Source organism: Nematolebias whitei, chromosome 3 (genome assembly GCF_014905685.2).
Source record: "Nematolebias whitei isolate Nwh7 chromosome 3, NemWhi1, whole genome shotgun sequence".
Taxonomy (NCBI): Eukaryota; Metazoa; Chordata; class Actinopteri; order Cyprinodontiformes; family Rivulidae; genus Nematolebias; species Nematolebias whitei.
In genome coordinates this window covers 23,737,230-23,758,085 of record NC_056500.1, presented here as the reverse complement: position 1 = coordinate 23,758,085, position 20,856 = coordinate 23,737,230, and the positions used below count along the sequence as shown (strand labels likewise).

General features: G+C 40.6%; 1 protein-coding gene across 1 annotated transcript in view; it reads left to right on the top strand.

Moving 5' to 3' along the window:
• The window catches only part of rxrgb (retinoid X receptor, gamma b), a 44,394-nt gene that overhangs the window by 15,555 nt on the left and 7,983 nt on the right, over nucleotides 1–20,856 (top strand). The window contains exons 2-4 of the mRNA XM_037674698.1: nucleotides 12,039–12,274; nucleotides 17,940–18,084; nucleotides 19,171–19,350. Of these exons, the coding sequence (XP_037530626.1) occupies nucleotides 12,039–12,274; nucleotides 17,940–18,084; nucleotides 19,171–19,350 (561 nt within the window). The remainder of the gene's footprint in view (nucleotides 1–12,038; nucleotides 12,275–17,939; nucleotides 18,085–19,170; nucleotides 19,351–20,856) is intronic.

Below are 20,856 nucleotides of genomic sequence, written 5' to 3'. Positions count from 1 at the left end.
ATTAGGTTGACTTCAAGAAGGAATCAGTTGCAGATGTACCTACAATGACTCCTTTCTGAAAGTTTTATTAAAATCTGTCGAGTAGTTTTTGCTAAAAGTTTCAAGGTTTCAACATTTCATCGTTCTTTATTTGTCATATACACCACATGTGGCACATGTCGTGGAACAAAATTGTGTACATGGTCCCAGTTACATCCAACAAAAGTATAAATTGTAAAGAAAAACAGTAATAATATCTAAGATATGAACTAAGAAATACGTTAACTAAAAATACACCAAGCACTAACAGCATAAAAACAATACGCTGAACAGCAGCACGAACATGAGTCTGTGTGAGCAGATGAGCACGCATGAACACAGCAACATTGAAACAGATCAGCAGCAACATTGAAACAGATCAGCAGCAACATGATGTGATTTTTCACAGTGATTGTTCTGGTTAGAGATTCATGAGTCTAACAGCCTCAGGGTAGAAGCTGTTCCTCAGTCTAGTGGTTCTACACTTAATGCTCCTCAACCTCCTGTCTGAGGGGAGCGGGGCAAAACGTGTGTGTGCTGGGTGAGTGGGGTCCTTCATGATGCAGGTGGCCCTCTTCCTGCATCTGGAGGTGTAGATGTCTGTGATGGTGGGGAGGCTGACTCCGACAGAAAAAGCCAGACATAGTTTACTCCAAGAGGTAAAGAGAAACTTTCACAAACAGATCTAACTCAGTGTACATGTTGGGGATCAGTCTTAGGTACGATTGCGTCAAACCTTAGCTCTAGATCTGTGATATTACTTGACTTAAAGCCATTTTTGTGTTTGCTAAGGTCGCTAAGCTGTGGCAGCCATGTTGAATTGGGTTGACTCCAAAAGTGATAGATGTTTATCCAGCAATGTCTTTCTAAGAGTTTTATGAAACTCATGAAAATCCTTACACTGCTTCATGAAATAACAAATGCACCCCGCCCCCACACATACCACAAGCAAAAACAAATCTGTTTCTCCTTTGGAGACGAACATTAAAAATAAACAAGATTTGATAGTGAGTGATCCGACTTTCCCACCAGGCAGATAAATTATGAGTATGTTGATGGTGAGGATCCTGTGAGGAAGAAGAAGGGAAGCCATACATCCGTCCCTCTATCCGTTGCTCTCTTCCTCCTCTCTCCGACCCCGCCTCTCTGGATTCCCACCTTCTTGACAGCTGGCCTGCCGAGCTGCAGATACTTACCCATGCAGGCATAAGAGGATTTTGTGACACAATTGATCAAACAGCAACCTCATTTAGCAAAAATATCTAAATGTTTAAAGGCTGGTGATATGGTGCTGGAGAAGATTTATATACCGTTTCATGTATATGAGCCTGCACTGTGGAGTTTCATAATTACAAGTCTGCTGCATCTAATAGAGTCGATCTGATTACTTCTGTTCTGTTTGGCTGCAACACTGTCGTATAGACACCATTTAGCAAAAAAGAAAAACACACAGCAAATAGACTTAATTGACATTTATCAAGCAAACCAGTACACAGGCAGAGGGATAATTTCCTTTGTTGCAGCTAATCTCTCAAACAGTAAAGGCTAGTGTTACTGTTTAGGAATAAATTTGCACACACCACTCATCCCCACTGCACACGCCCACCTCTTGTTCTGCTCTCCAGATTTGAGACATTATTAGTCAGGAGGTTATGGTCTTAATGAATTACCTTACAGTGGATCACTCCATCCTGTTACAACCAAGTACTTTGTAATTAAGACAAAGGAATTTAGCAGGTTTGGGGTCTCTGGTGTTTATTTAAACCTGTTGATCTCTCAGTTTGATGATATTTAAAGATGATTCATGCCTTTATCATTTTCCTATAGGTAGCACAGCAGCCTGGCATATTCAAATTGAATCTCACGGATGGGTATAATAAGACTGCAGCAATATCTTCCAATTTAATTAAATAAATAATAAAAATGGTCATTCCACATTCTCAAATGTTATTCCTTCTGGGCACATATTTTCTTTAAATAAATCTCTGTTATCTAACAAAGTAACTGAAAATGTCTTACAAGCATATCAGCAGTGAGTCAACAACAAAAGTCCATATTTGTTGATTTATTGCTAGAGGCTTTGGTGATTTATCATTATAACTGCCAACAAACTATCATTATCACCGGCTAGTGGCTTTGGTGCTGCCATTTCTGGGAACCGCCCGTGTAACAAACCTGCTGCCCGTAAAAAATACAACAACTGTTTTTTGAACTTGATTCAGGAGTTTGGCAACAGACAAACTTTGATTGGCAACGCCGACGGTCAAAGGTGACCTTCTCTGCTCTGCTCTGTTTGTTTGCTGTCAGATAGATGCTCAAGTTCCCGAAGCAGTGCATATGTTTAAAAAAAAAAAAAACAGACAGGAAACACTGAGGCTTGTTTTTGTGTCTCAGGAAACGGTGTTTATTGAATTGCCAAAGTAGAACTTTAGGTGCCTGCCAACATTTTTCTGATCCGAAACTTGTTGCAGACCTGGATTATTTGCTATTTGCTGATAATTAAAACCAGAAAATTAGTCGTCACTTGAAGTTTTCACATATTGTCCAAAACTTTAGTCGAAAACTTTGGCATAAGGCAAAGGATGATACAGTATGTATTTGTTCAGTGAATAATAGGGGCAGCACGGTGGAAAAGTTGGTAGAGCTGCCGCCTCTCAGCGAGCAGGTTGCCCCAGTTCAAATCCCGGCCGGGGGCCTTTCTGGGTGGAGTTTGCATGTTGTCTCCGTGCATGCATGGGTTTTCTCCAGGTACCGGTACTCCAGTTTCCTCCCACAGACCAAAAACATGCACATTAGGCTGATTGGTAACTCTAAATTGTCCCTAGGTGTGAGTGAGAGAGTGACTGGTTGTCTCGTTTGTCTCTGTGTCCCTTTGATGGACTGGAGACCTGTCCAGGGTGTCCTCCGCCTCTCGCACAGTGACTGCTCGATATGGGCAACAGTGACCCCCGTTACCTGAAAAGGAAGAAGCAGGTAAAGATAATGGATGGATGGATGGATGGATGGATACACTGTTTACAGAGTGCACAGTAGTGTATGTTCCTGACTACTCAGATGTGTTGGTGGGTGACTTTCTCATGGAGGTGATTTACATAAAATAGGTTTTGTACAGCCAGTTTATGCAGGTTATTCAAGGATACAACCGTTTTAACTGACACTGGGACAGTTTATGCTGCTTTGACAGTCGGCCTTTCTTCCTCATACACAAACATGAATATACATACACACATACACACACACACACACACACACACACACACGCACGCACGCACACACACACACACACACACACACACACACACACACACACACACACACACACACACACACACACACACACACACACACACACACACACACACACACACACACACACACACACATACACACAAACACACACTAAAGCATGCTCACCTCTTCAGTCATTCCCTTTCAGCAACCCACCAGCTGCTCCGGTTCTCCCTGGTGTATTACTCATGACAACTGAAGACTTTGAGTTTGGCACCACAGTTTGCATATATAAGGAGTGGAAGCTGCAGAAACTAGCACACAGAAGAAAAATAAAAAGTTCATATAGTCTACAGTTGCTGAAACTTGGACAGATGGCTCCATATTCTGTTTCCGCTCATAATGAAATATTTATGCCCCATACATTTTTGTGACATAACATTTAAACATGTAATGTCACCCATATGTTTAAACAGTTAAACTCAACAAATGCTCATTATATTTTCTATACTATTATCTTTATTAAGCTTGCAAAGAAGACAATTATATCCATAATAGTAACTAAATGCTACATTAAATGCCATACAATACTTCTAATTGTAATTAAATGCTATTATGACATTGCTAAAGACATAGTATGAGAGAGTTTAAAGCTCAAAAGTTGTTTTGCCTTCTTCTAAAACTGTTCAAATCTTTGTGTTTTTCAAATCCTTACCACCAACTTTCCATTATTTTCCTCAGATCTCTCTTTTTTAAGCCTTTTACAAAAGTATGCCTCCAAACGTTCACCCGTGTTGCTACATCTGCAACTAAAACACGGAGACAGATCTTTGTAAACTCCAAAGGGAATTTGCCACGCACAAACCAAGAGGGGTCAGTGCACAGAACCAGACACAGTACATGCTGTACAGTGGTCATCTATTACATAAGCTTGTTGACTGGATGAGCACGCACTTGAAAAAAGGAAACACTGTGAACACTCCATATTGTTCAATTGAAGTTTAAGTTGTATGCATGCATGCAGTGCCAAGCGTTGAATGTTTTAAAACTGGATTTTTTAAATTGTGAAATCGCTCGTTTCTAGTTAGCTCTGTGGGACAGAGAGTGAGGCCCTGGTGCTTTTGTGTGTGCAAAGACTACACAGACCAGGAGAAAGTGGAAAAGTAAAGCAGGGGGCTATAGTCTCAATGCTAAACAGGAAGTTGTGTTACACCTGTTCCTTGCCATGTACTCATGGAGGAACTGACTGACCAGCTGTGTTTGTGTCACCAGAAAAAGTGTAACTTCCAGCCAATAAGACAAAAGAGCAGCATTCCTCATTGTTTGCCTTTTTAATTTTTTATATTTTAGTGTATAAAAACTGAAAGTGTCTGTTGTTGCTGAGACAAATATAAAGATGTTCAAGAAAGGTTATTTTGCTGTAAAGGGTTAAGCAACATATTAAAATGATTGCAAAATCCATCCATCCATCCATTATCTTTACCCGTTTATTCCATTTTGGGTCACGGGGGTCGCTGGTGCCCATGTCCAGCAATCACTGTGCGAGGGGCGGGGTACACCCTGGACAGGTCGCAAGTCCATCACAGGGACACATAGAGACAAACGAGACAAACAACCATTCACTCTCACTCACACCTAGGGACAATTTAGAGTTACCAATCAGCCTAACATGCATGTTTTTGGTCTGTGGGAGGAAACCGGAGTACCCGGAGAAAACCCACGCATGCACGGAGAGAACATGCAAACTCCTCCCTGAAGGCCTCTGGACCGGGGTTTGAACCAGGGACCTGCTCGCTGAGAGGCAGCAGCTCTACCAGTTGCGCCACCGTGCTGCCCTGATTGCAAAATATTTCAGCAAATTGCAAATTGTTCTTTGCAACTTTCAAATATCCATTCAAAAACATTTCTGTGAAAAGAGCAAATAAAAAACAAATCAATAAACATACAACTAAAAGTGTTTTGGTTTTACAGAGTATTTAAGCATTAATTAAAGTAATGCTTACAGCTCTGCTTGTAAGTCATTTATAGCTGGAGAAATGTGCATTTTCTGTAAAATGCAGGAGCTAGTTTGTTGAAGAAGCTCAAACTTATTTGTCAAAATTAAAAAGCTGAACAGAAGCTGCAATTGGCAAAACAGTAACCAAAAGTTATATAAGCAAAACTATTGCTATTGGTAAAGTCACATAAATCTCAAAAAATATTTAAAAATAGGACAACTGTATCTAAAAGCTAAAATGATCACATTGTATCTTAAAGTTATAGCCATTAAAATAGTAACTTTAAGCCAGAATGAACACAAACTGCCCTGTAGCTAAAATCTCAAATTAGCACAATGTCTAAAAGCCAAAGTTAACAAAATCATAACTAAAGCTTAGAGTTTTTGGAATCACTCTTTTTCTGGCCTGTCACCTATCAATCAGGCAGCACGATGACTCAGTGGTTAGCACTGTTGCCTCACAGCAAGAAGGTCCTGGGTTCAATCCCCGGTTGGACCGGGGGTCTTTCTGTGTGCAGTTTGCATGTTCTTCTCGTGCTTGCGTGGGTTTTCTCCAGGTACTCCAGTTTCCTCCCACAGCCCAAAAACATGCATGTTAGGCTGCCTTCAGGCCCAGGCCTCCCTTGCAAAAAAAGATCTGTGATCTCAGTGGGATTGCCTGGTTAAATAAATGTTAATAAATAAATACATAAATCTGCCTTGAGAGACCCTACCAGGGGCAATTACAACTGCACCCCGACAGCATAGCTCCTATGATCAATCAGGCGCACAACCTCCTCCACCACAATAAGGTGGTGATTCAAAAACTCAAATAGACAAATAAACAGCAAGGAATGTGTCCCTTGCCCTAACGTGGGTTACTGGGGCTCCACCCTGGAGCCAGGCCTGGTGGAGGGGCTCATTGGCAAGAGCCAGGTGACTGAAGCCTCTGACATACTCCCGCGTACATCAGTCCGCGGAGGACTGCACGTATTGGATTAGAGTCGATGTGGACACCCGTAGGGCATGTCCATGCAAAGCTCAATTTTTACGACCGCCTACGCGTACTTGGTGTTGCACAATGAACTGCCCGGTGACGGAATGATTTGTATGTGACACCAATGTATAAAATTCCCCTTCTTCATCCCTGATTTGGTTTAATGGCTTTTTCTTTTCTATTTTTTGACAAAGGGCAAGCGATCTTTTCCTCTTCCTTCGTTGACGCCATGACTGAAATGGTGAGAAATGAAGGAATTTGTCACAAGCAAATTAAAATCAGGTCCTTCGTGGCTGTGGGAGGGTCTGGATACTTCCTGGTGGGCCAGTTGGATGTGTGGGCTGCAGGGCCAGCGCTCCCTGTTTTTTTATTTTTTAGAACTTTTTATTAACAACATATAAACACAGAACACCGCTGCTGCTGGGGCTGCCATCTCTCTTTTTTTTTGCGACCTGTCATTAAATCCAGTAGGCAAATCAGCAAATGACCAATCAGCGACCTCAATTTTTCCTGAAGGTAAACGCCCCTTGCCTGTGGAGTGAGCTGCAGCCGCTCAGGGTGGACGCTCAAGTATGAAGTCTCAACCCTCTGCGGACAGTGTGCGTCAAGTCTGCACGGAAAAAGGTCCACGCGAGTATGCTGAAGCTTTGAGTCTGTATAGGGCCCGGTCGGGCTCAGCCCGAACGAGCAAAATGGGTTTGCCTTCCTGTGGGCCCACCACCTGCAGGAGGGGCCATACATGTCAGTGCATTAATCCTTGGGCAGTGGCCGAATGCAGGAGCCTTGGTGGTCTGATTCTGGCTTACTAAAGCTGGCTCTTGGGACATGAAATGTAACTTCTCTCTGGTGGGGAAGGAGCCTGAGCTTGTGTGTGAGGTTGAGAGGTACCGACTAGCTATAGTTGGGATCACCTCGATGCACAGCATGGGAGAGGGACTGGACCTTATTCCATTCTGGAGTTGCCCATGGTGAGAGGCGCTGATCGGGTGTGGGTCTACTCTTAGTCCCCCGGACTTGGTGACTGTGTGTTGGAGTTTTCCCCGTTAGATGAGAGGGTGCTTCTCTGTGCCTTGGGGTGTGGGGATGGGCTCTGATGGTTGTTTGTGCCTATGCGTCAAACGGCAGTTCAGAGTATCCGGCCTTCTTGGAATCCTAGATGGGGGTGCTATAAGGTGCGCCAGCTGGGGACTCCTTTATTCTGCTGTGGGACTCCAAAAGCCCATGTGAGAAACGACAGTGTGACCTGGAGGGGTGTGATTGGGAGGAACGGCCTCTCTCATCTGAATTCAAGTGGTGTTCTGTTCTTGGACTTCTGTGCTAGTCATGGTTTGTCCACCATGAACACCATGTTCAAACACAAGTACACTTGGCACCAGGATGTCCTAGGTCATAGATCGATGATTGAATTTGTAGTCGTGTCATCTGATTTGCAGCCGTTTGTTTTGGACACTCGGGTGAAGAAAAGAACTGAGCTGTCAACTGATCACCACCTGGTAGTGAGCTGGATCAGATGATGGGGAAGATGCCGGACAGTCCCAAACGTCTAGTGAGGGTTTGCTGGGAATGCCTGGCAGAAGAATTCATCAGAAAGATCTTCAAGTCACACCTCTGGGAGAGCTGTAACTGCATCCCAGTTGTGGTGTGGGACATTGAGTCCGAGTGTGCCATGGTCCACACCTCAATTTTTGAGGTGGCTGCCTTGAGCTGTGGCTGCAAGGTTGTTGGTGCTTCTTATGATGGCCATCCTTGAATTCAGTGGTGGATGCCTCTGGTTAGGGAGGCTGTCAAACTGAAGAAGGAGTCCTATCAGGCCTTGTTGGCTCTGGGACTCCGCAGGCAGCTGAGGAGTACCGGAGGTCCAAGCGGTCTGCAGCCTTGGCTGTTGCTGAGGCAAAAGCTTGGATGTGGGAGGAATTCAGTGAGGCCTTGGATAGAGACTTTCGGTCGAAACGAGTTTCCTCCACAGGGTAGCTGGACTCTCCCTTATAGACAGGGTAAGAAGTTTAGTCATCCGGGAGAGACTCAGAGTAGAACCGCTGCTCCTCTACATACAGAGGAACCAGTTGAGGTGGTTCGGGCATCTGGTAAGGACACTTCCTGGGTGCCTCCCTAGGGAGCTACTTCGGGCATGTCCAACTGGAAGGAGGCCTCAGGGAAACCCCAGGACATGCTGGAGAGACTACGTCTCTCGGGTGGCTTGGGAACATTTTGGAATCCTCCAAGAAGAGCTGGAAGAGGTCGCTGTGGAAAGTGATGTCTGGGACTCTCTGCTCAAGCTGCTGCCCCCACGACCCAACTTTGGAACAAGCGGAAGATAATGGATGGATGGATGGCTAAAACTTAAAAATAGCACAATAGCTAAATACAAAAATAAAACAAAATCTAATTTTAAAAAAGTTAAAATGAGCTCAAAATAAATATTGCCATTCATTTTAAAGACACTAAAAAAAATAAAAAAATAAAAACCCACAAAAATTCAAGTTCAATGTTTTAAATAAGTATAAAATTACAAAACCAAAAGTTACTGCACCCATTTCCCAAACAAACAGTGTTTGATTCTTGAATTGTTAAAAAGTATTTTGAAGCCAAAAAATGTATGAAATAAATTATAAACTGTAAAACTATAGAGTGGAAGCACAATCAGCATTCACAATAAAAAAAATAAATAAAAAAAATCAACATTCACACAAAACATCCGAGACTTTACAATCATTTTGTAAAATCTAATTTCTTACCTATTTGTTTCATGAGAATTAAGGATTGTAGATTAAATTCCTTCACACATGAACATGAAAATCACTGTGTCACAAAATTATTACGGTAAATACAGTGTAAAACCATTGCATTAATGGACACAAACCTTGTGTATTTTGTTTTGTTGATGACAATTTTATTAAAACTTTTTTACTGGAATTTCCTGAGAACCACTGCTTAAACTCCCAGTGTTAACAGGCTAACGTTATAAATGGAAGAAGAAAAAAAAAAATCCACCTTTTATAAAATGATAAGATGGTGCATTAATTTTAAAATGTTTTAGTTCTTCCAGCCTGTTGATGCTGCCTAGAAAACAAAGCAATCTGAACTCTGCCCGGTGATTTTCATTGTTTCATGTCATCCTGCCTCTACACACTTTTACACACACATGCACACAGATTACAAAAATGTGACAACTTATGGCAGTAATACCCATTTTCACTCCGAGTCTGTTATTGTGTGTGTGCAGTTGTGTGATTCACAGATACACAAGCTTCCACGTGATGTTGATATATTTAAAATAGGCACGTCATCACTCATCAGTAACATTTTTCTGGAGAAGACATGGTTTAATTCATTGTTTTGAGTCATTAACATCACCCAGTGTGGTGTTATGAGTGCCTATGGCGTCTGCATTCATTATGTTTGTTGTGGCCTGTATGTTATTGTATGAGCACTGCATGATTTGCTAAAGTTTGTGTGGCTCACAGCTATAACACATGCTTGGAAAAGTTACACTCCATGCCCTGTTAGCCAGCTGACTGACAGCTTTTCTAAGTAGGTCATCTATGTAAATGCCAGCCTGTCAGTTTGCATCAATGGATGCAAAGTAGAGTGTGTGCCCTGTGACCGAAATCAGGTGGTCTTGGTTCTGTTCACCCATATTTTACAGAACACTGACAGCACGAAAACACATGGCATTTTTGACCAGTATAACCTCAGGTGGTTGTGTTGACGTGATTCTTTAAAATGCATTTGTAGTTATCTATGTCACCTTTGGCTTTAATCTATGTTAGTTTCCTAGCTGGAGACAGCATTCAATGCTCACATCTGAGTAGGTGTGCATACGTGGGTTTGTTGGTCGACACAGTGATGTAACAGGAGCAAAACCTGACTGCTAATTCTATGAAATTTAGTTCAGTTCAATGCAGTTCTTATATTTTCATACTTACAGAAAAACTATTTTTTTTCTTGTACATCACATAAATTACACAATAGAGACATAATGAGCTATAACACAACAACAGAAGGCAACAAAAGTAAGACGACCATAAGTGGAAGGTGTCGCCATGCCAACAAACAGAGGCCGTGTTTCAGGACTGAACATATTGAGCATCAGTAAACATAGTGCATATTTCATAATAATAATAATAATAATAATAATAATAATAATAATAATAATAATGCACTCCAGGGTGTGTTGCTCATGCAGGACTGAGCATGTTGTGCCAAAAATAATTGCTACTGATGGCACACTTTTTCCATTCTAAGGCAAACACATACAAGACATTTGGCTTTTCCATAAAAACATATTTAAAATTATCCTCTAAATTAAAAATATATTTTTTCAATCTTTATGCAACCTGTTCACATTCATCCATCATCTTTACCCATCCATCCATCCATTATCTTTACCCACTTTTTGTTTTTTGGGTTGCAGGGGTCACTGGTGCTCATGTCCAGCCATCACTGTGTGAGAGGCGGGGGACACCGTGGTCTCCAGTCCATCACAGGGACACATAGAGACACACGAGCCAAACAACTCTCTCACTCACACCTAGGGACAGTTTAAAGTTACCAATCAGCCTAACATGCATGTTTTTGGTCTGTGGGAGGAAACCGGAGTACCTGGAGAAAACTCACACATGCACGGAGAGAACATGCAAACGCCACTCAGAAAGACCCCCGGACCAGGATTTGAACCAGGGACCTGCTCGCTGAGAGGCAGCAGCTCTACCAACTGCGCCACTGTGCCGCCCAACCTGTTCACATGTGCTAATAAAAAATAAATGAATCAAGTACACTTTTCACTTCTCTACACAGAACCTGCACATTTGTGATAACAGACTATTTTAATAGATCAAGTGATTAATTTCAATTCAGTTCAATATAACTTCATTGACAATAACATTCAACGAACTGGAGATTTGTCTTTGACATCTGGCTCTTAAAAACAACACAAGTTAAAAGTGTCATAAAACTTTAAAAAGATTTACTAACCCGATAAAAAACAGTCTAAAATCCATGATACATTAAAAATATAGAAGCATCCCAGCAGACAATGGTTTGTCATGTTTATGTTTAAATAAGACCCAGCAGAGGGGACAAATAACTTTTTGTACCATTTTTCCTTACAAGAGGAACCAGCAGCCTTCTACCAGATGGTACCAACCTGTATAATGGTTGCACTGGATGAGTTGGGTCATTGTAAACCTGGATTGGCTTTTTTCCAGAACCTGACTGTACAGGTCAGGTTCTTAGCTTGGAAAAGGTGGTTCATGTTAATAACTTGATGGTCCAGTTCTCTTCTGCTGTTTACTTCAGTGTCTTGTCTTCTTTTCTCTCTCTCTATCTTTCTGTCTGTAAATGTTGACAGTTTTGATTCAGTTCAAGTTCTGCTTTAAATTCTGAAAGAAGCCCTTTTAGACCTGTTTTTCACAAGCTCTTTAACCACATGACGGATAAACAAGCAGAGTATTTTTCTTGAGAGTTGGCTCAAATGGTATATTATTTTTTATTAGGTTTAAATATCGTGATTGGCTTCATTATTTGGTTAGAAATGTGACTCCGATAGTTGCTTGATTCATAGGCAATGCAGGGAGCATAACCTGCTCATGTTTTAAATGAGTGCTTTACTTGAGCATTGAAAATACACAAGAGGTGTCATAAAATGTTTATAATATGTTTAATTGACCTTAAGCTTCTGCATGTCATTTAGTTTGGATGCATTTCTGAAAATCTGACCTGTACTTATTATGTTTTCTTTGTAACACAAAGCCCCGAGGAGCAGTTTACACACTCACACTATGTTTGCTTAGTTTCTGACTGCATGTATTTTTCTTGTAGATTCAACTGGGCCAATGAGTGCAGGCCACACTCATCCTCCTTCCATGGGCAGCATGATGGCCCCCCCCTCAGTCATCAGCGCCTCCAGGCCTTTATCGTCCCCCATGTCCACCCTGGGCTCGCCAATGAATGGGCTGGCGTCGCCCTATCCCGTCATCACGTCATCTCTGGGATCACCTTCTGTACCGCTGCAGTCTGCACCCAACATGAACTTTGGACCCCTCAACAGCCCGCAGGTCAGAAAACGGGTTTGATTGAAAATGTGTGTTCGATGGCCACAAGATAAAATCAGCAAATCAATTTTTTTTATGTTTAGTTATCTATATTTTTTACATTTTTGATCTAAATGTTGTTCTGTAGCCTTTCGGATTCTATGTCTAACCCTGTAAACTATTCAAAGAAGCATTTTAAGATGCCATGAACTCTTTGAGCAGCCGATCTGTTGCATATACCCAAACCCAACTGCTTCTTTTGGTTGAGGTCTCCTTGCATTGAACTTAGATGTTCTTGGAATCTCATAAAGAAGATGGAGATTAAGGCAAATCCAAAGTGACTAGCTGGAATACCAAAGCTTTACCCCCCCCCCCCCCCCACTCCCCTACCCTTCTATTGACCTTTAAACTCATTGACCTAAAGGTCATCTTTGAGATACCACTGACAAGCAAACGGACGTGAAGCCCAGCTGCTCTGCTCATGTGGTTTAGCTTTTATTAGCTATAATACCAGAGCTAAGAGCGATTGCAAGCTCCTTGTTTATTGAGTGGCACAATTAGCAAGAAAGAGACAGCTAATGGAGACATCTCCTTTACGTGGTTCATTGCGTAAGTCAACGAGGATGAGGGCTTTTTGATTAGCTGCACATGCACAGATATGGTGTTTCAGTGGCTGAACTGAGGCCAGCGCTGCAGGTACGGCAGTCAATGATACACATTTCTTCACTCACAGTATGGATTCAGCCCACAGGAACAGTTCGGGGCCAGATGTGATTGTGTGGTGCTACATTGTTTTCACTCGCTGAAAGCAAAACTGCAGATATACAGACCGTGCCGTCGTTTCGTGTCACTTCTCGTCTGTTTTTCTTGTATGTCTTGTATGTACGGTAAAATGGAGTTCAACTGGAAGCAAGTGACAACAGATCTTTACTTGTTAGTTGATTAGAATTATAAACAAGAGCTATAACAAAACTATGTCCATCCTTTTTATATTTTATCTTTTTCGTGGTATTTTTTATTTGTATGTATTTCAAAATCAAATAAAACAGATTAAATGTGTTGCAATCCTTGAAGGATTGCCAATGTTTCATAACACGTTTTAGACTGATCATTTTATGATGAGATGAGAGAAAGTTATTGTCCCTTTGGTCCAAACTTGTAATCTCACACAACGCATTACATCGGAGATCACTCTCAGCTACTACCACACCAAATTGTAGCCTACTTTCTATTAAACTCACTGAGTCATAGTAATTTTATGTTGATTAATGTTCATTTGTTTTGGTACGCCCTATATTAACGTTCTGATAGTTTCATAAAAATCCATCCTGTGGTTCGTGAGATATTGTGCTAACAGACAAACAGAGTTGATGCCAATACTTAGTGCAAAAGTTTTAAACAAAGATGAGTAGCACTTGGATTGTGCGTTGGGATTATAGTAAGCCATTATCACATCAAATCTTAACTCATCTGTAAACTTGTCCAAGCTGTAGCTGATTTTATGTTTTCTAAGGCCTTTTGGCCATGGTGGCCTTCTTGAATTAGCTTTATCCAAAGAATAAATAGCTGGAGATGAACACAGCGAGATTATTTCCTAAAGATTTTGTTAAAATTTGTTCAGGGCTTTATATTTGTACGTACTTTACTAACAAACAGGAAGAGTTGATTGTAATAGTTAATGCAAAGTTTTTAAAATATCTGCAATCCGTTAATACTCATCATATATGTCGAAATGACTCAGATAAAATCACATCAAGTTTTAGCTGAATATCTGTAAAATAGAGTTATTGTATTTTTGTCTTTGTTGTTCGATGTAGTGTTAATTGTGTGAATGTTTATGAAACGTTCATACTGTTGTGATCCATTTGTCTTCCGTACGTTTTTTGGCGTGATTCTCCTCATGCAGTTTTCAAGTTATTTCAACAAATCATATCAAAATGTTCGGCTCCTTCAGGACAATCCTGCTACGACTTTTGGTATTGGTGCAACTTTAGCTTTTTTAAATATTTAGCCTTTTATGCCATTTTTTTTTCCTCATGAATTGAGCTCATTTTACATCTTTCAAATCTTTAGGTCTGATTATAACCTTTTACTGCTCCTTTCACATTTTGCTCCTGTTCAGATTCTTTCAGCTTTCTTGTATAAATTTAAACTTTTTTCAGCTCATTTCAGCTGGGTTTTTTTTTTGGCTGTTCTATGATCCTTTCAGATTATTTTTGTTAACTAGAACATTTTTGTGCTTGTTCTAACTTCTTTCTGTTAATTTCAGCTTGTTGTGCTCCTTTCAGCTTATTTCTGCAAGTTTCAGCTTTTTCTACAGCTACTCTAAATGTTTTTATGCCAATTTCAGCTTTGTCCAGCTAATTCCACATTTTTTGCACTCATTTAAACTTTTTTCTAATTCCGCAAAAATGTGCTCTCTCCACTTCCTTCTTATAATTTCAGCTTCTTTCTGCCTTTTAGCTACTTTTCAGCTGTTGTTCTGGTAATTTAAACTTTTTTCAAAGATAATTTTTACTTTTTTATGCTCATTTTTGCTTCTTTCAGCCTAGTTGGGCAAAATTGTGCTCTCTCGTCTTCCTTCTGCTAATTTAAACTTGTTCTACATTTTCAGTTACTTTCGAGCATTTTTTTTAACTAATTTCAGCTGTTTTCAGATGAATTCAAGTTTTTCGTGGTCATTTCTGTTACTTTCAGCCTAATTAACTTATTTATGCTAATTTCAGCTTGTTATGCTCCTTTCAGATTATTTTTGCTATTTCAGCTACTATTTAGCTGTTTTGTGCTAAATTGAGCTTTTTCAGCTAACTCCACATTTATTTATTTATTTTAGCTCATTTCATCTCCTTTCACTTCCTTCTGGTAATTCAAGTTTCTTTCTGCTTTTTCAGCAATTTTTTTTGGGGGCTAATTTCAGCTTTTCTAGCTAATATTCAAATTTTGTGCTAATTGCTTAATTAAACCAAATTCAGTAAATATGTGTTCTTTCTGCTTTGTCCTTCTAACTTAGGCTTGTTCTTCCATTTCAGCTACATTTCAGCAGGTTTTTAGCTAATTTCAGCTGTTTGTTTTTTCAACAGTAATCATGCACACTGCATTTCCGCAGGAAATGCAATTTCTCTAACTGGTTTTACTCCAAAACTTTATCAGTTGTAGATGCACATCCAATGATTAAATTATGAGTTTCCTTCACATCTGCCCTGAGGTTCATGAGATATTTTGCTGACACTACATACAGACAAACACACCCACACACACTTTCAAAAACATTATCGCACTCTGCAGTGGGCGATGATTATATATTTTACGTTGGCAAAATAGCTTCATCTTGAATAACTTCAATTTAAACCACATGGCGGAGCTTGGTGGAGCGTTCTCTGTTTATTTGCATTCAGGGTTGCAATTAATGGTTAATAACATCAACAATTTGGATCAATGATTATCTAAAAGGACTCATTAATCATCGCAGGTCTCTAAAAGACCAAGAGCCCTGTTAAATGATTAATTCTTCCAGCTGTGTTTCATCACTGTTACCAAAAGCCTGCTGTTCCTTCAAAATAAAATTTCTGTTAAAAGAGAATATTTTTTGTTTATGTTCACAAATCCAAAATATTTTATTTTCATACTGGCCCTGTAAAGACCCAAATGCATCTAAGCAGTACCAATAAATAATGTACGATGCATCAATAATCCATGGGGCGTCTTTGTACCTATTTTTGACAGCAGCTTGTTGGCAATCTAAAGCAGAATTCTGTCTAAACACAGGCTGTTTTAAAACTCTTTTTTTTAGTTCATGAAGCATTAATTATTTGTGACGTACAGTATTCACACTGCAGAAGTTTCACCGCTCACTGCTGACTCACCCATGAGCAAGTCTGCAGGAGCTGATGTTTCATTTAACTGTGATTATCTGCCTCTGGGGCACCCTCACTGGTAGAAAACCATCACATTTACAGAAAACTAAAAGAGCCAGCAAGCAAGAACAAAACTATTTCTGTGCCTAACGTCCAAGTTCAGCGTGTCCCTATAGGATAGTCAGAGTGCACGTTGTAAATAAGTGATAAGAAATGCATGAGGTGACTGAAGAAATGTTCTATATGTCATGCTGCATCAAGCACAGGAATCACAAAGGGGACATTTAGGTCATCCTCTCTTGCAGATGTTTTGCAGATGTTTGCACACAAACACAAATAAATGCATTAAAGGCCTTCGTTTCTTGAATGAATAAATTTAGCTTGCCGCCGTTAACTCCAGAGTTCCAAACTAAGATCATCTTATGATGAGAAAACACATGAGTTGTAGTTGTTTTGGCCAGTCCTTAAAAATAATGTTAACGACGATCTCATGCAGTCATGTGAGATGCACGTATGTGTTGCGGATGCCTCTCAGCTGCTATTACATCAGATCTTAGCTCATCATCTGTACAGTTGACGGAGTTATATCAGTTTTTGTTATTTTTTTAAGTGGATGTGTGGCTGTGGTAGCCATCTTGACTCAGGTTGACTCCAAAAATAAATCTGTGCAGATGTCTATCTAATGATTACTGCAAGTTCCATTAAAATCCATTCGATGATTCATGAAATATTTTACATGCACACGGGCAAAAAAAAAAAAAAAAAAATGGTGGCACAGTGGTGCAGTTGGTAAAGCCGCTGCCTCTTAGCAAGAATGTTGCAAGATTGAATCCCAGCCGGGGACCTTTCTGGGTGGAGTTTGCATGTTCTCTCCATGCATGCGTGGATCCTTCAGATCAAAAACATGCATGTTAGGAAGATTGGTAACTCTTAATTGTTCCTAGGTGTGAGTGAGAGAGTGAATGGTTGTTTGTCTCATTTGTGTGTTCTCATTACGTGGCCCTGTGTTGGACTTGAGACTTGTCCAGGATGTCCCCGCCTCTCTCACAGTGACTGCTGGACATGGGCACCAGTGACTCCTGCGACCTGGAAAAAAAATAAAGATAATGGATGGATAATTCATTCACGGGCAGTAAACAAACATTCTCCTGAATTTTTAACAGTGGCAAAGGGTCAGAGGGCAAGAGGACGAGAAGAGATGAAAAAATGCAGACGACAAAGAAGGTTTAAGACAAGGCATAAATCAGACATCTAAGAAACATATTCCTGGATGGAAAAGTCTCTTTTATTCATACTGGAAAAATTGTGTTTTCTTTCTCATTATTGTCAGTTTAAGGCATTTTTTTTTATTATTTTCTGCACAACATTAAAAGCATTAATTTGATTAATTTTAAATCAATTTTTGGCTACAAATCTTTTTTTTAGTTTATTTTGAACACTATAAAATGCATCAGACTCTTTGGGAGCGCCCTCTGCTGTTTGGTTTTGAAACTGTCCCTCATGGGACTCCTCTGTTGCACTTTTCTCAACACATACATACGCACACGCACACACACAGTAGTATATGCATAACCATGTAGAGGTTTCAGCTCCTCCCCACAGAGCATGTGATCACTTGCTGAAACACCTTCAAAATAAAGTGTGTGGGTGGGAAGGAGGAAAAAAAAAGTGATCAAGCAGAAGACAAAATGAAAACAGAAAAGGGGGAGGGAGAGTGTCATGAGATTGCTGAACAGTTTTCACTTCCTTTGCACTTCCTCCACTGCTCTGCTCTGTTCTGCTGCACTCTGGCCACCTCAACCTCAACTCTTCGTTCTTCCCTCCGTCTTCCTCAGATGAACTCTATGAACAGTGTCAGCAGCTCAGAGGACATCAAGCCCCCACTGGGCCTGCAGCCTCTAGGAAACATCAACTACCAGTGTCCAAGCCCGGGAGGGATGTCGAAACACATCTGTGCTATTTGTGGGGATCGCTCCTCAGGTAACGTGTGAGGGTGAGCAGAAGGATAGGACAACAGATACACACCACAAACACACACACACACACCATCAGGCATCGTCTCAGGTTGTTTCTGCAAAAGATTCAGTCTGCTGTCAGTGTACATTAGTCCCTCGTTTATTGCGGGGGTTCGGTTCCAACCCCCCCTGCTGTTAGTGAAATTACTCGAAGTAGCGACGTTATATTTATATTAGTATACATATATTTTAAGGCTTTATAAACCCTTCCCACGCTCTTGCAATGTTCAAAACTCATAAAGCTACGTCATTTTAACAACATATGTATATGTGCTGTACAGCAGCTACTGCTAAATTTTATATGGGTACTCACCAGCCTTGGTCCAGTTCTGGTCGGGGTCTGATCATCTCTCTGTAGCTGCTGAGCACCAAGATGCCTTTGGAGAGAGCCGGACCTTTGGAGAGCCAGCACAAAGTGCAAATAATCCAGGGGGATCCGACAAGGGGGGTCCGGGTGAGCTCCGGAGAGGACACCGAACCTATGAGCAACGGCTCCATGCACGAGAGGCTACCTGGGCCGGCAAGCAGCACTCAGACTGACCGATGAGGCTGGAAGTAGTTCTGGTCCAGTTCTGGTCGGGTTCTGATCAGCTCTCTGCAATCACTGAGCTCCAAAGTCACTATAAGGACCAAACTTTGTAGTCAGGTTTGGATCGGATCAAAGCTTGGCAGAAAGCGCATTGTTGAATTCTGCGAAGTGCACTGTTGCCTTGTGGGTAATGTAGTTCTTTTGGACTGGCGATACAGTGTAGAATGAATGAAAGAAAACTACAAAATGGTGGTGCCTGTCTGAATTATTATTATTTTGTCATTAACTTTTTCCCCAACCACGTGAGTTACAGTGGTATTACTGTACGGTCCACAGTCGTGTGTCTATATTTTCTCGTACAATCACAAACCACGATAGAGCGAGTTCACAGAAATCGAACCATGAAGTAGCGAGGGACTGCTGTATTTACAAATTGTCCTTTACAAGATGTTTAAAGGCCACGCTGGGAGTTTTATTCTGCTTGCACAGTGAGATCAACTGATGAGGATCTCTGCTCCACAGGAAAGCACTACGGTGTGTACAGCTGTGAAGGCTGCAAAGGCTTCTTCAAGCGCACCGTCCGTAAAGATCTCACCTACACGTGTCGAGACAACAAAGAGTGCCTAATAGATAAACGCCAGAGAAACCGCTGCCAGTACTGTCGCTATCAGAAGTGCCTGGCTATGGGCATGAAGAGAGAAGGTGAGTGTGTACATAAAATAAAATAATCAAATAGTCCAGGACATCCAGGAGGGGTGCATTTTTTATTTGTTGTAAATGTTTTTTTACTTTGGTTTGGTAAGTTTTACGAGACTTTACCAATTAAATAGACACATGTGAAGTTCACATTATTAACAAAAAATTATAAACTATGTTTAACTATCAGTTGCATCTAAAAAATTTGGAATATCGTGAAAAAGTCAAATATTTATTGTCAGTCATTTCAGAAAGTGAACCTCATATATTCCATAAATTCATTACACACAGAGTGAAATATTTCAAGCCTTTATTTCTTATAATTTTGATGATCATTCAAGGTTCAAGGTTCTTTATTATCATTCGCATCACAAGAGGTGGAACGAAATTATGTACTCAAGGTCTCAGTTACATCCAAAAATAGTAACAACAAAAAAAGAATATAAAGTATAAAAAGAAACAGTACACAAGAATCTAAGATATGCGCTAAACATTAATAGTGTAAAATAATAATGTGTATCAGCAGCCTGAACATGAGTCTGTAATGATCATGGGTTACAAATAATGAAAGAACAGAATTCACTGTCTCAGAATATTAGAATAATCCACAGCCAGCTGTTGGTACTTTAGTCAGTGTGGGCAGGAGCCAAGACCTGCTGGAAAATGAAACCAGTATCTCCATCAAGTTCGTCAGCAGCAGAAGGAAGCATGACGTCTGTAAAATGTCCTGCTAGATGCTGCGTGGACTGAGGAAACTTCACTCTGGACTTGAACCAACGTAGCTTCTGGACCTCTCCTCTCTTCCTCCAGACTCTGGGACCTTAATTTCTAAATGACATGAACATTTACTTTGATCTGAAAAGAGGACACTGGACCACTGAGCAACAGTCCAGGTCTTTGTCTCCTCAGCAGGTAAGATGCTTCTGGTGTTGTCTCTGGTTCAGGAGTGAACCTGAGGACTGAGACATTTGCAGCTCATGTCCAGGAGTTCATCAGATGATCAGGCTGTGACACCGGGAGTTTACAATATTGAACCTGTTCACAACATCCTCATTTTCTGAGACACTGAATTTTGGTTGTTCATTATTTGTCAGCACTAATCATCAAAATTACAATAAATAAAGTCTTGAAATATTTCACTGAGTGATGAAACTGAGTTTCATTTTCTGTGATGATTGACAAGAAAAAGGGAACTTTTTCATGATTTTTTAAATTTCTTGAGATGCACCTGCACCAGCTGTACAAACGGTGTCCTGTAAATATATAAAGCTGGGACAACAAGAAATCACTTCTGTGACTGTGATCTGTCACTATGGTTGGTTTACTGGCCTCTCATTCTAATGAAATTATGCAAAACAATCTGTATTTTACTTGGAGAACTGGAAGTGGAGCCCAAATATCAAATAGATTACTACTCATAAATATATCCTACAATTTCTTCCTGGTAGCAATTTTACTGATTGTTTTCTTTGTATTAATGCAAGGTCAGATCTTTAGGTTGTGTGTGTTAAC